At 51.2% G+C, this 20,341-nt stretch overlaps 2 protein-coding genes across 3 annotated transcripts in view; one reads left to right on the forward strand and one right to left on the reverse strand.

Annotated features, from left to right (window-relative positions):
* The window catches only part of CUNH11orf49 (chromosome unknown C11orf49 homolog), a 139,985-nt gene extending 127,048 nt beyond the window's left edge, over positions 1-12,937 (forward strand). The window contains exons 5-9 of one of the 2 annotated variants that reach the window (XM_011356937.1): positions 4,662-4,747; positions 6,533-6,728; positions 7,391-7,500; positions 9,881-9,944; positions 12,651-12,937. In XM_011356937.1, coding sequence (XP_011355239.1) covers positions 4,662-4,747; positions 6,533-6,728; positions 7,391-7,500; positions 9,881-9,944; positions 12,651-12,810 — 616 coding nt within the window. In that variant the 3' untranslated portion in view covers positions 12,811-12,937. Of the gene's footprint in view, positions 1-4,661; positions 4,748-6,532; positions 6,729-7,390; positions 7,501-9,880; positions 9,945-10,210; positions 10,943-12,650 lie in introns of those variants that run through there. The other variant, XM_011356936.1, reaches the window with a different exon arrangement.
* Positions 12,861-20,341, reverse strand: part of ARFGAP2 (ADP ribosylation factor GTPase activating protein 2) — a 10,649-nt gene continuing 3,168 nt past the window's right edge. Inside the window, exons 6-15 of the mRNA XM_011356935.2 lie at positions 20,264-20,320; positions 19,127-19,179; positions 18,525-18,661; positions 18,291-18,422; positions 16,371-16,499; positions 16,157-16,291; positions 15,043-15,169; positions 14,791-14,884; positions 14,553-14,671; positions 12,861-14,098 (exon numbers count right to left, since the gene is read on the reverse strand). Coding sequence (XP_011355237.1) covers positions 14,078-14,098; positions 14,553-14,671; positions 14,791-14,884; positions 15,043-15,169; positions 16,157-16,291; positions 16,371-16,499; positions 18,291-18,422; positions 18,525-18,661; positions 19,127-19,179; positions 20,264-20,320 — 1,004 coding nt within the window. The 3' untranslated portion in view covers positions 12,861-14,077. The remainder of the gene's footprint in view (positions 14,099-14,552; positions 14,672-14,790; positions 14,885-15,042; positions 15,170-16,156; positions 16,292-16,370; positions 16,500-18,290; positions 18,423-18,524; positions 18,662-19,126; positions 19,180-20,263; positions 20,321-20,341) is intronic.

The raw sequence follows: 20,341 nt of genomic DNA on the forward strand, positions 1-20,341 counted from the left end.
GCAGCTGGCACATTAGCAGAAGGCCTCTGGCAGGAAGGGGTGTTGAGCCAGCTGCCATCAACTGGAAAACGGCACATACGCACATACGGGTGACTTTGTCTCCAAGAGCTTCCTCCTTGAGGCCTCCGGGGGTGGTGACAAGTTTGAGTTCAGGGGGAAGGAGCTGTCTGCGGGATGTAGGGGCTACAACCTGGAGTTGTCTGTCACCAAAGGCAAAGGCAGACCTCTAAGCCTCCTGCCTGCCTTCTCCCACAGTTCTGCCGAGATTCCAGTGCCAGGTGCCAGATCTCTCATGGGACAGAATGTGAGTGTGGAGATGGACAGTACAGCACATGATGCTGCTAAAAGCACTTTTGTATAAGTCTTTCAGACTTTTCTGCCATCACAGTCCTCCAAACAGCCAACTTTTCCCCCACCAGAACCAGCACTACCAAGAGATACTGTTCTGTCTGCACTTGGGACAACACTGTCAGCTGGAAGAAGCTTCTTTTGGGAAATACAAGCCTTCAGGCTTCTGATTGAATTTCTGCAGCAACAGAAAGCTCACTCCTTCATAAAGCAGCCACTATCTCAGAGCTGAGCAACTTGAAAAAGTCTTGTAGAGCCAAACTCTAGACCCTTGTGACATCTTTCTCGGAGGCGGCCTTCAAAAGTCGGGTCTCAGCCCTCATTTCCTCCTTAGTCTTCTCTTCTAAGCTGAAGGGTCTAAATGCGGTCATTTGTTGCATATCATGGTCTGAAGACTCTGCCACTCTGACTCCTCATTCTGTGCCTCTGGTTTATCCCTCTTAAATGAACTGCCAGAGCTGAAGTAGTATCCAGAGGTCACCCGGCCAGGAGAATGGAAAGGGTACTGTGGCTTCTCTTATTCATTTAGTCATGCTTCCCTTCATTCAACAAATATTTACTGAGTGACTGCTATGTGCCCTGCACTATGCTGGACCCTGGAGTCGAATAACGAGCAGAGAGACAGAGGTGTCACTTGGTGGATCTTATGGTCCAGGGTCAAAGACAGACATGAACAGTATGAGGAGCTGGCAGAGAACCGTGGAAGCCAGCAGCAGGGAGGCCTACCCTAGTCTGGGGTAGGGAAGACTTCCCAGAGAGGTGCTGTGTAGGCTACAACCTGAGGAATTAGCATCAGGTAGGCGAGGCGAGGGGCATGGAAGGCGGGGAGCGTTAAGAGTTAGAGTCACTGGCTTGTCTAGAGGGCCCGGGGAAGGAGGGAGCATAGGGCAGAACTGAAGGGTAGTGTGGTGGAACATAGTGAGGGCTGCTTCCTGTGACCTCCAGGAGTCTAGAGAGGAGAGAAGAGGCAGAGGGCGGAACGTGTGGGTGAGAACGGGGGCCTCTGTTCTCAGGGCAATGGGAAGCCCGTGAAGGGTTTTACACAGAGTTGTAGAGCGGTCAGATTCTCTCATTTTAAAAAAGACCTTTCTGGCCCCAATATGGATACTCAATTAGAAGGAGGCAGGAGTGGTTGCAGGAAACTGGTTAGGTCACCCAGTTGTGACCTAACCTGGACCCTGGAGTCGAATAACGAGCAGAGAGACAGAGGTGTCACCTGGTGGATCTTATAGTCCAGGGTCAAAGACAGATATGAACAGTATGAGGAGCTGGCAGAGAACCGTGGAAAAAGGAAAAGAGGGTGGAGGTGGGTGTCGGATGGTGGCTGTGGAAGTGGAAAGAAGTAGGTGAGCTCAAGGGACATGTCAGGGGTGGGGCCGATAGGACTTGGTGAGTGACTGATGTGGGTGGGCAAGGGAGGGAGTTTCCAGGATGTCAGGAGGACTCCCAGGTTTCTAGCTGAGCGGGGTGGTGGGTGGTATTGCCGTTAATGAAAGCTGAGATCCAGTTGGCTTTCCTGGCAGCCAGTCTCACTGGTTACAATCAAGAAAACCCCTCATTCCTTTTCACACGTACTGCTGGGACCCAGCCATATGTCCCATAGAAAGAAAGCCCCTGCCACTCTCTGCCTCCCCCAGCTAGCCTGCTGGTCCCACCTGACTGGTATAGGGTTCAGCCCACCAAGGAGCAGGGTCAAGACCAGAGCACACACAGCTGCCCGGCTCCGCAGAGGCTGCCGCCCTTGCACCGATGGGTCTCCTGCCCTCTGCCGGCTGTGCGCTCGTTCTTCCCCCGCTGATGTTGGCAGTCAAGAATGGCCCAGGACAGAAAGCTGCAGGCCGGCTCCGAGGCTGGCAGGGCGGACCCTGTCTGCAGCTTCTAGCCTGGCTGTGGCTGAGAGAGGAGGATGCTTACAGCAGTTGTCCTCGAAGCCCTGGTGTGGCAGGGCTTGTTTCGGGAGCATGTTGGTCAGCAAGAATGACCACTTCTGCCGTTAAACAGTGGTGATGGTTGCACAACTTTGCGAATATACTGAAAAACAATATATGCTTTTAAAAGGTGAATTTTATGGTATTTAAATTCTACTGCGATATAAATAGATGAATAGGTAAGGTAAGAAATAGTAAATGGAGGTAACTGCTATAAACAGGAGCGCTGGGTCCAGGTTGATGATAAACAAGAGAAGCCAAGTAACAGCTTCAAAGGCTTTGGCTCCCCTTCGTGGTTTCCTGCTTAGGGATGTTCTCAGCCTAGCGCTCTTCCTTAGTAATTAACTTCAGGCCATTCGGGTTCTTAGCTGTCCTGGGAGTAGGGCGGGAAGGAAAGGTCACTGGCCTCTCTGGGGACTTATCCTTCTCTGCTGAGCCTGGGACAGAAAAGCTTTGGGGTGCTGGTGGCTCTTCCTTCCTGAGCACTCTTGGAGCTAGCTCACTCTTCCTAAGAAGTTTGGGTGTCTTTGCTAACCCGGGCCCACCTTACTTGCCCTTAATCTCTACATCTCTCATCTCTCCCTCTGCATCCAGATAGGGCTTTGTGCCCAATCTTATCCTTTTTGCTTGCCTGTGTTCTCCTCAGGTTATGAGAAATCGGGGTGACTACTTGGCCTATGGCTCTGCTCTTGGTCCCACAAGCCACTGATAGAGGGACCAGGGCGCCCTCCTGTGGCCATAAGCAGCATTGCTTCTTTCCACCCTCTGGCCTCGAATATATTTATTTTCCAGCTAGAATTTTAATGTTTGAGTCTATTAGTTGGGGCAGTTTTTTAATTCCCCAAGAGATATATGAGGAACAGTTAGGCCATAGGCATAGGTGAAAAGAAAGAAGATGGATTAGCCACAGAAACTAAGAAATAAATGTTAGCGTTTATGCTCTATCTTTATTTTTGAAATAGTCAGTGCGACCTAATGGAAAGTATATGGCCTGTGGTTCAGGCAAACTCACCAGCTGTGTAATGTAAGCAAGTTAACGTCTCTGAGACATAGTCTCGTCACCTATAAAGTGGGAATAATAACAAGACCTACCTCATAGGATTGTTGTGGGGTAAAATTTAATTAATGTAGGTTAAATACCTTGTACAGTGCCGGCCATGAAGCTGAGATACCTATTTCTACTGTTATCATTGTACAACTAAAGACTAGATATAGGAATCATTTTCGCTTTTCCAGGGAGATCAGAAACCAGGGCCAGCTGCCTTGCAAAATTCCAGAGGCCCCGCTCCCATTATATTCTCTCTAAAGCCCCTTCCCCAGAGGTGGGCAGTGTTGACTCTCTCTGGAGCTGATGCAGTTGCCAGTTTGGGGACCCTCTGACATGGATGGGGAGGTAGAGAGATTTAGAAAACTACACAAGAGAGCAAAGTAAAACAATTTTTAAAAGTAAAGATAAAGCCAGAAGGACAGCCAGAAACAGATTGGGGGTCCAGCTCCCCTTCAGTAGATGAGTTTGGCACCCTGCTTGGCACGGGGTGGAGCCCAGCAGGTGCTCATTTCTTTGCCTTCCTGTCCTCTCTCCGATGTGGCAATGAGCAGAGTATGAATATGGCCTCGGTCTGATCCCTTTCATAGTCGTGGTTTTTTTCCTGCGAGGTGGATGTGCAGTTGGAGGTATGAGAGAAAAGAAAAACCAGGAGGTGGTCAACTTATGAGAGTGGACAGCAGGGAGGAGCAGTGGCCACCACAGTGTCCCAAGATGGGGTGTGTTCTTTGACCCTCTCCAGTGCAGAGTCTCCAAAGCTCCTTACACTTGTCCGCCATCTGTGTCCCAGGATGGAGGTGCCTGTAGCTCTTCTGGCCCTTGGTAGCTTATTAAAACTCAGTACCACTTGCCAAGACTCCCTTAAAACTCTTGGCTGTTCTTTTTGCCTTTTCTGATCAGCGGTATTTATTCTGAACTAAATGGTCCTCACTACAAGATGAAAGGATTTACAGCTTAAGTATATGAAGAGAAATCTTGGCTGCATTACAATTGCACCCTCTCCTTGCCACCCACCCCCACTCCTCCCTCATGTTCCATCCGCTGGCTGGTGCCACAGAGACCGAACTGGAGCCTGCCCTTGGTAATGGGTCAGCTCAGTTTGGTTGCAGAGCCCAGCTGATGGAGAAGTGAGGTGACTGGGAAGAACCTGTTTTGGGGGAGCCATCTCCCGATGTCTTGCTGCCCTAAGGAAGACTAGAGCCCCAAGAATGGCTCACTCACATGCTTTCACTCTCTCATACACACACACACACACACACACACACACACACACACACACACACACACACACACATTCTCACTCTCACTCTCTCACACACATTTTTCTCTTTCCCCCTCAGGATCGTGCTGATGGATGATGCCATGGACTGCTTGATGTCTTTTTCAGATTTCCTTTTTGCTTTTCAGATCCAGTTTTACTACTCAGGTGAGAGTCTTCCGGGGCCCCACGTGGCTCCCGTGAGACCATATCTCCCTTTCCTACCCTGGGCCCTTTCCATCTGTGGGCCTGGCACACACATGTCTCTCCCGTGCTTCCGCCGGTGGTGTGCTTCACTGTGGGTCACTAACTGGATGTCTAGATCTCGTCGCTGGTGATCACAAGATTCAATCTGCAGAGCCTACACCCTCAGCCTCCTCAAGACATGGAAAACCACAGCGTTTCCAGCCAGCAGTGCAACAAATCAGTTTGAATGTTCATGACAGTAACAACAACAACACCACACACCACTGTAATGATACCTAAATTCACTATTTATCGAAAACTTACTGTGTGCCAGGCTTAGCACTGATGATTTTAATCCTTACAACAGCCCTAAGAGGTAGGTCCTTTAAGAGAGAAGCTTATAGAGGTAAGCAGCCAAAGTCGCTGAGCTGGTAGGTGGCAAAGCCCAAACTTGAACAGAGGACTCGCTCCCAAGCCAGGGCTCTCAGGCGCTCTGCGGCGTTACTGCCATCGGCACGCTCTCCCTTGGCCCTGATGCGTGTGTGGGCGCACGTCTTCCACCCACACAGCTTTAAATAAGCACACACCAGTCCTATCTCACAGTCCCGGCCTGCTCCCCACTACACACCAACTGTGCCCTTAAACCCTTTCTGGGATCAGGTGGATTAAAAATAGATGAATAAATACAAATGTGCAGCAGCTCACACACAGCAACATCGAACGGAATGTTGGGTTTAGAAATTGCTGACTCTGTCCATAAACAAACTTATTTAAAATGGCTCTTCCAGTAAACAGAAGGCTGTCCTTGGAGCCTGCACGTGGCCTTCCTGCCAATCGGTGGCCCCAGCCAGCCCTGGCCTCAGGTGCCGCATTCTGTGTCCTTGATGGCAGCCCAAGGGCCTGGTCAGGCAGGGGCTGGAGCCTGGGGTCTCCTTACCTATTCTTAACAGCTCCAGGCTTTTATCTCCCATTTCTCTAAAGCTCTTGGGCCCTAGAGAAGCAGCAGCCATGTTTGTTTGGGAGAACCTTCTCCCCTCGCTGCTTCCTGGGCCTCCTTCTCTCATTGATCCCAGGACAAGGCAGCAGCATTGGGCCCCAAGCATCACGACCGCACAGCAGTGTGTCAGTCAGCGGTGAGATGGGCCTTAAGTCACTGCTTACTAACAGTGGCTCTACTACTAAACTTTGAAAATGATTTTAAATGTTTAATAAATTAGCAGCTTGCAGCTTCCTGTTCCACACTGGTATGCCAGCATGCATTCTTGAGTCACAGAGGCAGGTGGCCTCACAGGATGGGGCTTACCAGTGCGAGCGTGCACATCTTCACTCTTCTAAAAAATACTTACAGTCATTTAATATGTGCCAGGCCCAGTGCCAGGTGCTGGGGCAGGCAGGTTGACGAGGCATGCGCCTGCCTTTATACAAGGATCTTCCATTCCAGCAGGGAGACAGAGTAAACAAATAATTACCTAGGAAATTCATCGTCGAGTAAGTGCTACAAAGAAGTACAGGGTGCTGTGAAAGTCTGTAATGGGAGATCTCACCTGGTCTAGGAATAAATGCCCAGAGGAAGGGACATTTGAGCTAAAGCGCATGTCATTGTCGTGAGTGCAGTCACACGAGGTTAAGGATTTCAGCTCCCAGGACACCATGCACTGAGCACTGATGCTGGTGTGGAGCTGAGCTAACAGAGAAGGGAAGACACAATGAAGGGATAAAGTATGTCCTCTCTGTCTGACCTGTGCCCCCTCCATCCGTGGTACCCAGAATTCCTGGAGAGTGTGGCTGCCATCTATCAGGACCTACTGTCAGGCAAGAACCCCAAGACGGTGATTGTGCCAACGTCATCCAGCGGGCAGCACCGCCAGCGGCCTGCCTTGTGTGAAGCCAGCATGCTGGAGGGAGTCGAGGCATCACTGTTCTCCCAGTGCCTAGAGAACTTGTGTGACCGGCACAAGTACAGGTGAGAAATGGGCACCTAGACCCCACTTTGTGGCCGGGGCTGCTCACCCTGGAACACATCTCTAGCAGGATGTTCTGATTGGTCCAGGGCTTCTAGGGCCCTTAATGGTCATAGTATAAATCAGAACAGTGCCATCTGCCCCTGGACCAGGCTGCTGACTGAAAGGCTCCCCAGCTGGCTCACTTAGGGAAGATTGCTTTCATTTGGGCAAGACCAGCTGTAGATGACCAGCTTGGCCCCTTCTTCCCTGGAGATCGATTGGCCTTGACTTTTTAGAGAGAAGGGAAAAAAACATGGACTGTACAAAAATTCACTCCACAGAGAGGGAGGTTTAGCTGTCCTGTGTGGCACAAAATCCCTTTAGGGACAGAGTTGCCAGTTTGGGTTTCTTCCAAGAAGAGGCTGTCACCTATTGCCAATTCCCCATCCCCTTCCTCCTACTTCCCCCTAGTGAAAGCACCAATTGGCGAACATGCCAGCCCTTTATGTCCATTGTCAAGGCCTTGCTCCTGGACATGTGCCATACTCCCCCAGGGTCTTAGGGCCCCAGGGCAGGCGGGCCCCTCCTCTTGGCTTTGGGCATCCTCCTAAGCCTGAAGGTATGGACAAGATGGCATTCCGCCTTGCTAGTCTTTGACTCTGGCATGTATTCTCTCTTCTAGCTGCCCACCTCCAGCACTTGTCAAAGAGGTCCTAAGCAACGTTCAGAGACTGACCTTCTATGGATTCCTTGTGGCTCTCTCCAAGCATCACGGAATCAACCAAGCCTTGGGTAAGCCAGAGCTGGCTGTGGCCAGCCTTTCCGGGTCCACAATACAAAGCCACGTAGGAGCTAGCCTCTATTGGCAGGCTGGTCCCTTGAGGAGAGGGTATTACCATCTCTGCCTTGACTTCCCAGGGCCAGACTCCAAGGCCTAGGGACAAGACAGTGCCCTCTTAGGCCTCTCACGCTCCCAGGGTAAGGGACTGTTTTCCCTGCCCGAGGCCCTGCCCCAACATGAAGGCGCTTCTCCATGGCAGAGGCATGCCCAGCCCCTCCCCATAGAATCCCCAGTTCTGCTGCGGGGAGTGGCCTACAGGTTGGGCAGACACAGGGCTATTTATTCAGGGGCTTTGGAGATTAAATATCAAAGAGACCTGAATCCCATTTGTAAACAGGGCAGAGGTGTATCTGGGGAGGCCTTTTTCCCAACTGGGAAAAAAAATCTGACTAATCTAAAAGGGAGCAAAATGGGAGGCGGGGTTGGAAGGCCTGCACTGGCCCAGTTTTTTCTGTTCATTGTTTAATTCTCACTGGTTGGCCTCACCCCCCCAATTCCCCTCCCACACCCATGGCTCTTCTAGGAGAAGAGTCACCAGGCCACCATCCAGTGGAGCCTGAGGGGTTTCTTATTTGTCCCCCCTCAAGTGGTATCCGGGTGTGCTTAGAATCTCCGGTTCCTGAGTCTCAAAGAAGAGAAATACATCATTCTCCTCCCTTTGCCAGTTGAGGGAATGGGGTAAAGGGAAGAAAATTTAACACTCATTAAATGCCAGTCACAGTAGGCCAAGTACTAGGCTAGATGCTTTAGCTCTTACATGATGTAGAGCCTCTTGGGGTGCTCTGGGGTACACAGGAACACACGCCCCAGCAGGACTGACTGGGGGTCCACTCTGGCATTATGCCACCTGGCAGCCTAGTTACTCTCAGTTAGTGCTTGAGGCCTGCACAGGTCTGGGGACCCCTCAACCAAGTGAGGTTGGTAGCCAAGGTCACCAGATGGAAAACTAGAAAGGAGGCAAAGAGGAGTCAGAAGAGCAAAGGGGTGGCAGGTGGGGATTTGCTTAGGTTTTCCTTCATACTCCTAGGTAACTGACCACCCTCCCTTCCTTTCCTCCAATCACAGCCATTAGGAAGAAAAGGAAAAGCTAATTAGCATCTGAGTCACAGCCTGCACTAACCACTTGCCCTCACTTTTTCTAAGCCCTTTAAAAAGGACAATCATTCAGCTACCTTTACAGGGCACTAATTCTGGGTAGAGTGGGAGAGAAAAAGCAGCATATGGTCTCTGCCCTCCGGTGTGTGAAAGAGAGATCTGGAGATACTCTGGCTGCAGCCAGTTGTCAGCCATATGTGGACAGTGGTTGTCCTCTTCCCTTAGTCCACAAGGCACCCCACTAACAGCACGAAATGAGAGGGTTCCATGGAACACAGCTTGAAAACCACTGACTTAGAGCAAAAGGGACCAGGAGGCATCATCTGAAAAAGTTTTGGAGAGGTGGGGGATTAAACTAGAGCCCAATGGGTAATATTAAGAGTGAGGCTTTCTAGAGACCAACACTGTTAGTCACCAGAACTAGGTTCTGACCACCAGAGCGCTCCTTTCCCTTGGCAACTGGCTGGTGAGAATCTTTGTCTCTGCAAACTTCAGCTCCACCTTCCCGCCCACTGTTAACAGCTTCCAAGAGCGCCCAAGACTGTCCTTTCACCTTTCCCCATTATCAAAGAATTAATTCCCTTAGTTTAGAGCTGAGGAAACCCGCTCAGAGAGAGATGGGACAGCTCTTCTCCCGGTGGCTTCTGGCCATGCAGAGTTTGTTCTGCCTCTGACCCAGCCTTCTCTTTTTACCCCAAAGACCCTCCCTGGAGGAGCTGAGGCAGCATTTTTTACCATTGTCTTCAAAGTGGGGTCACTCTGATTTAGGGGCACAAATCTGGGTAATTTCTGGTCTTTGTCATTAGCCTGGGCCATATCCTGTATCTCTGGCATCTTTTCAGCCCAGTACTGGGGCCTCAAGGAAGGACTCAACCCCAACACCAGCTCACAACCCACCATCTAGTCTTGGAAGGGGATCACCTTGTCTGTGCAGTGACCTTGAGGTTTGGGGATGTCTCCTTTGCTGCGGTCTCTGCCCCAAGTAAGGGAGGGCAGGCAGCGGGGTTATTAAATGTAATAAAAATTAAATGTATCCAGCAGTCCCCAAGACTCCCTGCCCCCACAGCAGTTCCCTTAAGAGCACTTCCCCATTTCTTATAAATCAGCCCTCCAAGGATCAGCAGAATAGGCAAACATGAGGGTGAGGGGCACGGAGGCATCTGCTGGGAGAAGGGATGACTGAAGCCGGGCTGAAGGACCCTCATAATAAGTTTTGTGCCCCCAATTACCTCTTAGGAGCTTTGCCTGACAAAGGGGACCTGATGCATGACCCAGCCATGGACGAGGAGCTGGAACGCTTGTAAGTGTCAGGTGGGACGATGCCACCCCCTTGTGGGGGCCAGACATGCCAGACATGGCAGTGCACCCTCACGGGTCACACAGTGCTCATGCATAACACCCCACGTCAGTCAGGGAAGGGCTTGGGGGCCAGCAGAGGCCCGAGGTATCCCGAGCCCCTTGGGAATACAGCCCCATGGTTTCATCTAAATGCACGCATGAGTGTGGAGGTCTTGGTCTCTGGACAGGAGGCACCTTGCTGCCCTCTGGGCTTCTTCCCTCCTTCAGGCTGGCCCAGATCCCAGGCCTGGTCAACTCAGTCACTGCCAGTCCAGAGGTCAGCTGCCTGCCTTCTCGGACCCCTCACCGGGCTGGCTTTTCCTGGAGACCCCTCCATCACGCCCGCAAAGTGGACACAGAGAGTGATGGCTCCACTGAAGAGACAGACGAGTCCGAGACTTGAGGAGTCTGAAGGGTCTCCTCAACACCACCCTGTACCCAGCTCCCACCCAGCCCTTGGGCTCCAGCCCAACCTCCTCTCCCAACCCTGTGCCATGCTGCCCTCTGCTGGTGAAAAGGCTGAATAACAGCTACCGCCCAAGACCTGCCAGAAGGGTTCTGATACCAGCCAACCCAAGCAGTGACCCAAGAAAGTTAACAACCTACTCTCCCTGTTCCTGTCAGCCTTTGCGCTTTAGTCAGGCCCCAAGCTGACAGCAGATTGAACCAAGACCACCGGGAAGGTAACTTGGCTTTAGCCGTTTGCTGGCAGTCCCCCACATAAAGTTCAGCTCCTCACAGCAACTCTGGAAAGCGGGAAGACCATGAATAGCCACATGGGGCCTTGCATGCTCAGGGGTGATACCAGTGCGAGTATTAGGAGGACGTAATCACAGTGGCCTTCTGCTGCAGGAATAGTCACTAGCCATGAAGGGTGGGCAAGTAGACAATCTCTTTCAAAAACTGCTTCGTCTCCTATTAGTTAAATGTGAAATGAATAAAGTCCCTTGTGTCTGGTAAGTGGTGAGTCTGAAGCCACTAGACTGAAGAGGGGGTGAAGGGAAGGGGCGAGTTTGGGTTTGGGGGGCCGAGTCCCAGCTCTTCTGGTGGGACTGGGAGGTGCAGGCCAGAGGAGCGCCCGTGCTGGAGACCTGCCTCAGATAATGAACAGGGCTTCCCTCCTGCACAGGACAGCAGCCTTTCAAAGAGGTTCTCACAGATGGAAGGGGTCTTCAGGAAACAAGCTCAGAGGGTTCAAGACCAGGCTCCCATAACTTTAACCCATTTCCCGTGTGCCCCGAGAATACTCGCCTGTAGCGCATGCAGCTGCAGCATTTATCTGGAGATAACTCACGGATTACAGTCCTAACCCTACCCCCAAAATTTGCCATGAAATACCTCACTTTTATTATTATTTTCACATCGCTCTAGTATATCAAGTTTTGGGAAACAAATGACATCATTCTATTTATAGCATTGTTTTTAGTAGTGATATTTCCATTTACAAAATATAGTAATTCTCGATTGCTGAAAATGTCAAATCCTAGAAATACGTAGCATTCCTATGCGTGATGACATCTGTTAGCCAGATTCATTTGATGAATCTAATTTACGTATACATTTGTTAAATTAGGATGAGACAAATTCTTTAGAAATAACTCCAAGAAGTTTTTATATTTTATTTTCACATTGAAAACCAATCAAATTTGCTTCAGCTTCAAAGAGCACGTTTATGTAAAATTAACGCTAGCAGGGAGCTGCACTTTTTTTTTCTGAACGGGAAATGGGTTAAAGACCTTGCCACAAAGGGTCGGCACTGCACAGCCTTCTAGCCAGTTTCATTAAACATTGGCCAAGCACCTGCTCAGTGTCAGGACGGTGGGGTGCAGCTGTGAGCAAGACAGGCACGAGGAGTGCAAGCCTCCAGCCAAGACTGAAGGAAGGCAAGACAAGTGATCTTCAACTCCTTTGAATGAGCCAGGGGTCCTCCAGAAAGTAAAACCAACCGAGGGACTCAGGCAGAGCAGGCTGCCTCCTCTGAAGCGAAACCAGGGGTCACCACCACTGGGTACACACATCTCCTGGGCTCATTTCTGCCCAGACCAGGCCCCTGCCAGGAACTGGCTCCCAAAGTCCTGCAGTGCCAGGCTAGGACTGGAAGTTCCAGGCCTACCAAAGCTCCAGGTCCTACAAACATCTCCAGCTGATGAAACAGCTGGAAAATCCTCCCCTGCATCTGAATCATCAGGGGAGCTTGCTTACAATGCAAATTACTGAACACCAGCTTGGGATGGGGCACAGGATCTGGCTTAGAACACTGGGACCATTCCAAAGCTGGAAGTCCTAGATCCGGAAATCACTGGCTCAGAGCCCTACGGCTCCCTCCACCCATCCTTTCTCAACTGTCCGTCTTCCAGCTTAGTGGTTTACAGCGGTACCCCGAGGACCCCTAAGGTGGCACAGGGGTTCTAACAGCCCCTATAGGGGAGAGTAGTTACCAAGCCAGGGGATTATACACATATACATCCTTTCTTCCTGGATTTAAAAGGATTCCATTAAGGTCTATATATTTTATTATTAAACTCCACTGAGAAACATGCCCCCACTCAAGCCTACTGTTGGGATGAGGCACAGGGCTGCTGAGGTAGCTCACCTGCCCACAGCCACATGGCACTGCGGATGAGTTAAAGGGCCAACTAATACCAGCTCTTTCCTCCGCGTGCAACAGGGTGGTGAGGTCGAGGCTGCACCGGACCTCGCGGCAGCACAGGGCCAAGGAGCCAGGGGCCTTTGGCTTTCAGAGAAGAGACAAGCTGGAGGCCCTGGAGAAAGTGCCCTCAGCTTTGGCACCAACGCCCTACCCATATCGGTGGGAGCCCAGAGAGTGAGGCGAGGGGCCCACACTGGGCAGGGAGGCAGGATCCAGAGAGGACACTACTACACTCCAACAGGGGCACAAGGCCCCGGAGGGGCTTTATTTGACACTACTATGTTTCAATACAAACAGTCCAGAAAGAAAGTCAAGTCCCTTTGGGGCAGGGTGTGGTGGGAAGAGTGGTTTGTGTCGCTTGGGATCCCAACCCTCAACCCAAAGGGGGTAGGGTGGGCCCAAACTGCCAGCATGGCTGGGAAAGATGGCACCAAGGATGACACAGTGCATGGCCCAGGGGCCAAGGGGTGAGGCTTACAGCTCTGTAGGCACCTCGAGCTCACACTGGTGGGGTGCTGTCCAGGCCCCCCTGAGCCCAGGATGATGCAGAGAAAGTGCTGAGCCCCAGGAGCCTGCTTCTGTCCCTCATGTCCTCTGCTTCCTTGGCCATCATTATGCTCACAGCATCCAGAGGAGGGTGCCACAAGGCAGATGAGACCCGCCATGGCCACCAAGCAGAAGAGAAAAGGACAGAGTCTCAGGAAGGGAGAGAGGGTCCTGTGGTCCATATGGATGGTAAGGACTCCAAGACACCCAAGAGGAAAAGTAATCCTCTAAGTGACCATGGTAAAGTGAGGTGGTGAGACAGCAGATCATCACTCAGGCCTCCAGTCTGATCCCAAATGAAATCTTTAGGTACAAGGTAGTTTCTAGCCCTTAGTAAGGCCCAGATGAAGTCGTTCCCCTCCCCTGCCCTCTCACAGTGCCCAGAAGAGGCCACTGGAGCAGCAAGAGCAGCAGCAAGTCCAGAGCCTCTCTCCCTGGGGGCTGGTCTACAGCTTAACTGTAGACCTCCCCGCTGGTTCCAGAGGGCAGGGGCCAATCCCTAGGTGACCTAGAAGGATCCCAGAGCTGGCGAAAAAGCCTTATACTTTTCAGTTGCCCTACTCGAGGAAGGGCTGGACCCAGACAAGCCATCCTGAGGGAACGACCTCCCCTCACTCCATGTGGTAGTACAAGCGAGCAGCAGCATTGGGGGTAGGACTGGAAGGACAATAACCTAGCACACGGGAGGGGTGTGAGGAGAGAAGAAAGGGCTCAGTTTACGGGCAGAGGTCAGGGGCTGGTACTGCCCGTCCCCCTCACCCGAGATCCTCAAAGGCCACCCCGCTCACACACCGCACATAAGTAACAATTCCTCCCCAGCTTCCAAAGGCAAGCTTCCCTGGCCTGGTAACCAGGGGATTTTGCTGCTGTCACCACGGTGCCTGAGCCACGAGCCTGGATCAGTAGGAACCATAGCGATCCTGGGGGCGGGGAGAGGGGGAAACAAAGTCAGCATCGCCAACCCTGGCAGCTTCCCAGCATGCACACACTCCCCCAACACAACTGGCAGCACTGGGGTACTGGGGCCGGCGGGTGAAGAACACCAATCTCACCATAGCAGAGATTGTTTTATATTTACTGTGGCCCAGGAACAGGGTTGTGGCCAGGTCCCAAAGGGGAAGCCCTGCCTGATCTCACAGAAGCTGAGGAAAAGAGTAGTCCAGGTGACAAGACTGGGGGGAAATCAGTACAGACGTGGCTTCATCTTCAGGAGAAGCCCAGCCCTAGTACTGAGCTCAAAGGAAGCTGCCCCTCCCTCTCTCCTTTGGGCTGAGGGGGGCTACCCAGTAGCAATGCCTGGATGTGGTGAGAAGACCAACCTCCCAGCACTACTCTTAGGCCCACCCACCCCAAGTCAAGCACCCCCAGCCTTACCTGCAAAGAATTCATCACACCATTGGCCAGCACAGCCATCTTCCCGGCCACAGACTTGACACCCTGCTTAAACTGGGCAATGTCAGCTGTGGGGAGCACATTCCCCAGAGATACGCTACCTGTAAAAGCAAGGGAAGGGGTAACCCAGAGCCCTATGGGAAGCCCTTCCCAGTCCATAGTGCCCTCCAGCTCTGCTCATAAGCCTTGCTTGGTGCCCACCACGCCACTGGGGCCTTACCTCCTCCATGAGCTCCATCCACGTCCCCAAAGAGGTCTGAAGAGCTGATGGCGCTACTGCCTGAGAGCTGCTGTAGCCGTGACCTGGCTTCATACTATGGTGAAGAAAAGGCAAGGCCTGGAGAGCTTTTGGGTGATGACCCAAGAACTCAAAAACAGGAAAGCCACCCTGGTGCTGAAGCCCAAAGCACTGGCAGGGAGGAAGGTCTTGCTTTTACCTGCTGCCTCCCACATCAGGATGGACACTACTTACCTCTGTATCCACCTCCCGCCCAAAGAACATGTCAGATGAGATGGCTTTGGCTCCTGCAAATTTCTGACGTGCTTCACTGGATTCGAGGCCCGAGCTCCGGCTGTCCACTTCCCTCCGATTTGTGACTCTGAGGGTGGATGTGGCACACCGACTCTAACCCTTCCTGTTACTATCAGTGGACAGTATTGCCACCCCATTACTAGCAACGGCAAATCTGGGGGTGCTTACCTAGGCCCTGTCTGACTTGCTCTGGGACTCATGAGCCCTCTCCCCTGGATGAGGCCCCTGTCTTCTCCACATTAAAGCCAAAGCACAGAGAGCTTGTGTCACCTCCCCCAGGCAGAGTGGAAATGTGGTTTGGAGGGGCCTAGGCTTCTGCCCCAAACCACTAGTTTCTTCAAGGTCAAGGATGTCATAATATCGCTACTGCTAATCTACTCCTAATTAAAACTGGCCTAACACTAGGGTAACCATATGTCTCAGTTTGCCTGGCTTTATACTTAACACTCCTGGCACAATTAATAGTAACCCCTTTTACTCTCAAAAGCATCCCAGTGTAGAAGAAAAGGCATTGTATGGTCACTCCTACCTAGCACTGATACACAGACACTGGGCTTAGTGGTTTCAGGTTTCATTACATTTAATCTTAATCCTTCAGCGGCCCTGTGAAGTCACTGCTTATGTTCCCATTTTACAAATGGATGACTTGCAGATAATTAATTAAACATTGCTCAAATTAAGATGGAATAAACTTTTAAGGAAAAAAATAAGATGGGGGTCAGAGACACATAACCCTCAGGAAGTCAGAGTGCAGAAAATCAGGCCCCTGCTGCGAGAGAAATGGACCTTGAACAAGAGGCTGCTGGGCCCTCTGTTATGATACGCACAGCTCAAACCAAAGCTCGATCGCTGTCTGATCTGGTGGCCACTAGCCACATGTGGCTATTTAAATTTGTTTAAATTAAATTAAAAATGTACTTCCTCAGTTGCACTAGCCACATTTTAATAACTCAGGAGCCACACCTAGTGGCTGCCACACCGGACAGTGCAGACAGGGAACACCTCCGTCGTCACAGCAAGATCAACGGCATAGTACTGCCCTAGACCACTCCACCTTTCTGAAATAGGCCGGATGCTTGAGATGGTCACTTCTGGCTCCTTCTCCTCCATCCGCTCCACACCCCAGGTGGCATCTGTATCCCAGCGGGAACCAAAACTTTCCCCCAAGGAAAACGGGTTGTCCTTGTACCTAGGGAGACAGTAGAATGGCTCAGAGAAGCCTGATGAGAAGCATGGTGGGCAAGTCTGTGGCCCAACAACAGCCTTACTTTGGGGGTCCAGAGGCGAAGGTACCAACATCGTCAAACAAGTCCAGCTGCGAGCGGGAGGATTTTGCACTCACTGGGGTTTCCTGCTCAATAACCTGCATCTCAGACAGCACCGAGTGAGAGACAGAGCTGTGGAGAAAAGCAGAGCCAGGCACTAGTGTCACTGCCCAAGAGAAGATGCCCAGCGCGGCTGGCATAAACCTGAGTTCTCCTTCGCTGGGCACCACCCAGAGCCTTCTCCCTCTACCTGCGCACAGGGCTGGGCCAGGCCCAGCAGGGAGCGCTCAGAACTGTGCTAAACTAGAAAGCACACCCTCAACTATCACACAGTTGCTTTATTTTTCTCAAAATAAGGTTTCCCTAACAAATGCCCATTTACCTGTTATAATTCTAATGTGCACCAAATGATAATGCTGTCTTTAGAAACAATGAACAGACTTGCTGCACTACAACCTTCACCAAGATAGATGCATACACATAAAAAGGAAAAGATAAAAAATGCCCCAGAATCAGGAAAATGCCGGCATTTTTAAAAGCATGAAAGGATGAGTTCTTAATCATCTCATCCTTTTAAAAAGACAACATTTCAAAGTACAGAGCCTGGCCTTATGCAGGAAGACCTGGACCTGCTATGTGGTTGTCCAGTGAGAAGCACCGAGCTGGGCAGGCAGTAGCAACTCTCAATGCCTCTCTTCCTGTGTTGTGATCCACAGAGCTGTTTTAAGGATTAATTTCACTAAATTCATTAAAAAATATCTGCAGCTTTTAGCCGGCAGAACCCCAAGGAGTGAATATTTTGCAACAGGGTTTTAAATTGGGTGGGCTGGGTTTAAATAAAAGAGCCTTTCACACTACAAAAAAGAAAAACTGAAAAATTGTTCATACCCTTTAACCCAGTAATTCCTGGAACCAAAGAAAGGAAAGAGAGGAGACCTACAGTTCTTTTCGGGATTAAAATTGTATTTCCCTGATTAGCTGTGGAATACACTAGGAGCACACAGGCTGGAAGGGAATCACTAAAGTCCGACCGGCACACGTTCTGAAAGACTAAGCAGAAATACTCAGCCTTACCTTCTTCCAGAGAAAAAGCATAATGGCCAAATACACTGAATTTGGAATCAAACAGTTGTGTTCAAAACCTATTTCTGCCAATTACTAGGTTTGTGGGCTCCAGACAAGTTGCTTAATTGCTCTGAGTCTCAATTTTCTCATCTGTAAAAAGGGATAACACCACCTTCTGCAGTGGACTGTTGTGTTTAAGTAATTAAGGCCAATGGTGGGGCTCACGCCCCCTCAAAAGTAGCAACATAAGCTAACTGCAGCCAGGATTACTGGCTCCACCACTGGTAGATACTCCAATTTTTAAGAGATCAAAAATCTAGTATCACTGAAATCTCTAGTTAACACTTAGTGTAGAGCAAACAAAATATGTAAGAGACTGAGAGACTGGTTTGTAGCCTTGTTTTTGTTTAGGAAAACCAGAGCAACACAAAGCCAGTGGTCCTGAGACAGGAAGGGTACTGTCAACTAGAGGGCATTTCAATGTCGGGAGTATTTCCGGATGTTAGTGTCTGGCAGTACTACTGGCATTGAGAGGGCAGGGATTAGAGATGTTAAAAGCCCTGCAATTCTCATCAGGCAGGTCTTGAAAAATAAAGAACTATCCCACCAAAGTGCCATTAAGAAATATCACCTGAGACTTGGATAAATCGAAAGAGCAGCTGATCCTGTGTTTCATTCATTCAACAAATAGTGAGCAAATACCTATTATGTGCCAAGCACTGTACTAAGTGCTTTAAGACAATAAGTGAAGCCATCTTTTCAGGCATACTAAGCCCAGAACCCCAAACTGCTAGCAGGACCTGCAGTGCTTCCCAGAACGATGGCATTTCCCTGCCACACCCCGGAGCTGAGCCTCACCTTCGGGATACCAAGCCCATGCCCAACCTCTCTGCCTGCTCTCGCTTCTTCCCTTCCAGATTCTGCAGCTTCTTTTCCTCCTTTTTACGGTCAATCTGGAGCTCCTGGTAGGCCAGACGCATGGAGGCGACCCTTGGAGGGAACAAATGTTGTCAGAGCGGCACCCATCCTGACTTGTCCTACCTGCCCACCCAATCCCACAGGAGCCGCAGGGCCCCTCTGGCAAACACTCACACGGACTCCTCAGCCTGCTTCTTGGCATCAGCCACCTGCTGCTCACGGAGCTTCTCTGCCACCTGGGCCTGCCGCTCAATCTCACTGAAGCTCTGGCTGCTCACCTTTTGGGCCCCTAAGCCTTTCTTGGCGCCCAGCTAGGAGGAAAATTATGTAATGGGGGACTTGCCAAGCACAACGTCCTCTGTTCCCTCCCAGGCATGGGTACTCTAGCTACACCCACAAGGAAAGGGTTCCTTCTTAAAGTTCAGGGTAAAAATCAGAAGCCCAGTCAGCACAGCCGAAAGGGAGAACAGGGCCTGTGCTAGAGCTGGGTATGAGGTGGCTCACACAACCCCAGCAGAGGCCTCAGGGCCTGACAACAGCTAATGCTGACCGGGCTCCCCATGTGCCAAGCACTCCAGGTACACGAGCTCTGACTCCTCTCCTTCAAAGAGCCCCTTAAAGAGAGGCACCTTAACAGCCCTTGCACAGTTAAGATTCAGAGAAGTAGAGTACCTTTGCCAAAGTCATGTAGCCAGTAAGTGGTAGGGTCAAGGGGTGAACCAGGCAGTCTGACTCTGGCTCCTAAGCACTCCACCAGACCGCCTCTCCTCACCTACCCCTTTCTTAGCTGCTGCTGGCTTCTTCTTGCCAATGAGGGAGGTTTTCAATTCTGCATGAGAAAGCAGGTGGGGCATGAGTGAAGACAAAGGGAGGTCAGAGGCAGCAGCTCAGTCCACGCCATGCAGTTTCTTGGCAAGAGCTTCTAAAAGGAACAGCTTCAGGCAGGGAAAGGCAAAGCTGCCACCACCAGTTCCAACTAATGGAACAGTGCTGGGACAGTCCCAAGCCAAAGGCAGACAAGATGAAGGGAGGTTACTGACTCCCAGCAGATTAAGACAAGAACTAGACCTAAAGCAGCAGAGACCAAGTCCCTGAACCAACATGAAGACGGCTAGGCAGGGGGCAGGTGCCGAACATCAGCCTCGGTTCCTAAAGCGGGGAGCTGGCGTGCAGGGGGCCAGGCTCCCAAGCGGCTGTTGGTTACCTCTGGCAGGAAGAGCCCCTTTAGGTGACAGATACATGGACTCTGGAGAGAAACAGACCTATGGCTAAGAGCCTCCACACAGCTCCCAAGCCCAGAGGCCAAAGTTGTTCCCGGAGGCCCCTACAGAACCTCGCTTTAGACCAAGCCATGCCAGTCTTCTCATAGGGTCAGTCTGACAGTCATTCTGCTGGCTTCCTGCCTCAATCCCCAAGGGTCAACAGAACAAACTGAGGTCGGCAAATGGATCGTTCACCCTGAACCAAGTCTGAAGGACAGTAAGGAAAGAGTAGAAAAGAGCTAAAAGACCAGGGACTAGCTGAGAAAGGGCAATGTCGCCTCCAGCCATGAGCAGCTCAGAGCTGTCCTCCCATCCCATGAAATGAACCAGACAAACCAATCCCACCTCGGACCTCAGGGCTAAGCGTCCAGTCTCATGCTGACCTCCCCACACTTTGGTTAGACCCAGAGGCATACCCCAGACCTTGCACACCAGCCCACCCATGTTCACCATTCAAAAGGCCGGGTTCTAAAGTCCTTGTAGTCAATGTTGCAGCCACAAATTCAACCCCAGTCTCTGCTCCAGAGAGTTAAGGTGCTCAGCCTCCTGGGGCCCCAGTCCACAAGACCAGGCAGCAGCAGCACATCTGAGAAGAGCCCTCGAGAGCCACCCTCTCCCAGTCACCCCACACCTGCCAGTTATCATACTGACCCAGAGAGGCTTTGGGTGAGGTGCCAAGCAGGTCCGTGTTGGGGCCATGCTCCTGCTCTGTGGATACAATGGAGGGAG

This window comes from Pteropus vampyrus, unplaced genomic scaffold (assembly GCF_000151845.1).
Source record: "Pteropus vampyrus isolate Shadow unplaced genomic scaffold, Pvam_2.0 Scaffold31, whole genome shotgun sequence".
Taxonomy (NCBI): domain Eukaryota; kingdom Metazoa; phylum Chordata; class Mammalia; order Chiroptera; family Pteropodidae; genus Pteropus; species Pteropus vampyrus.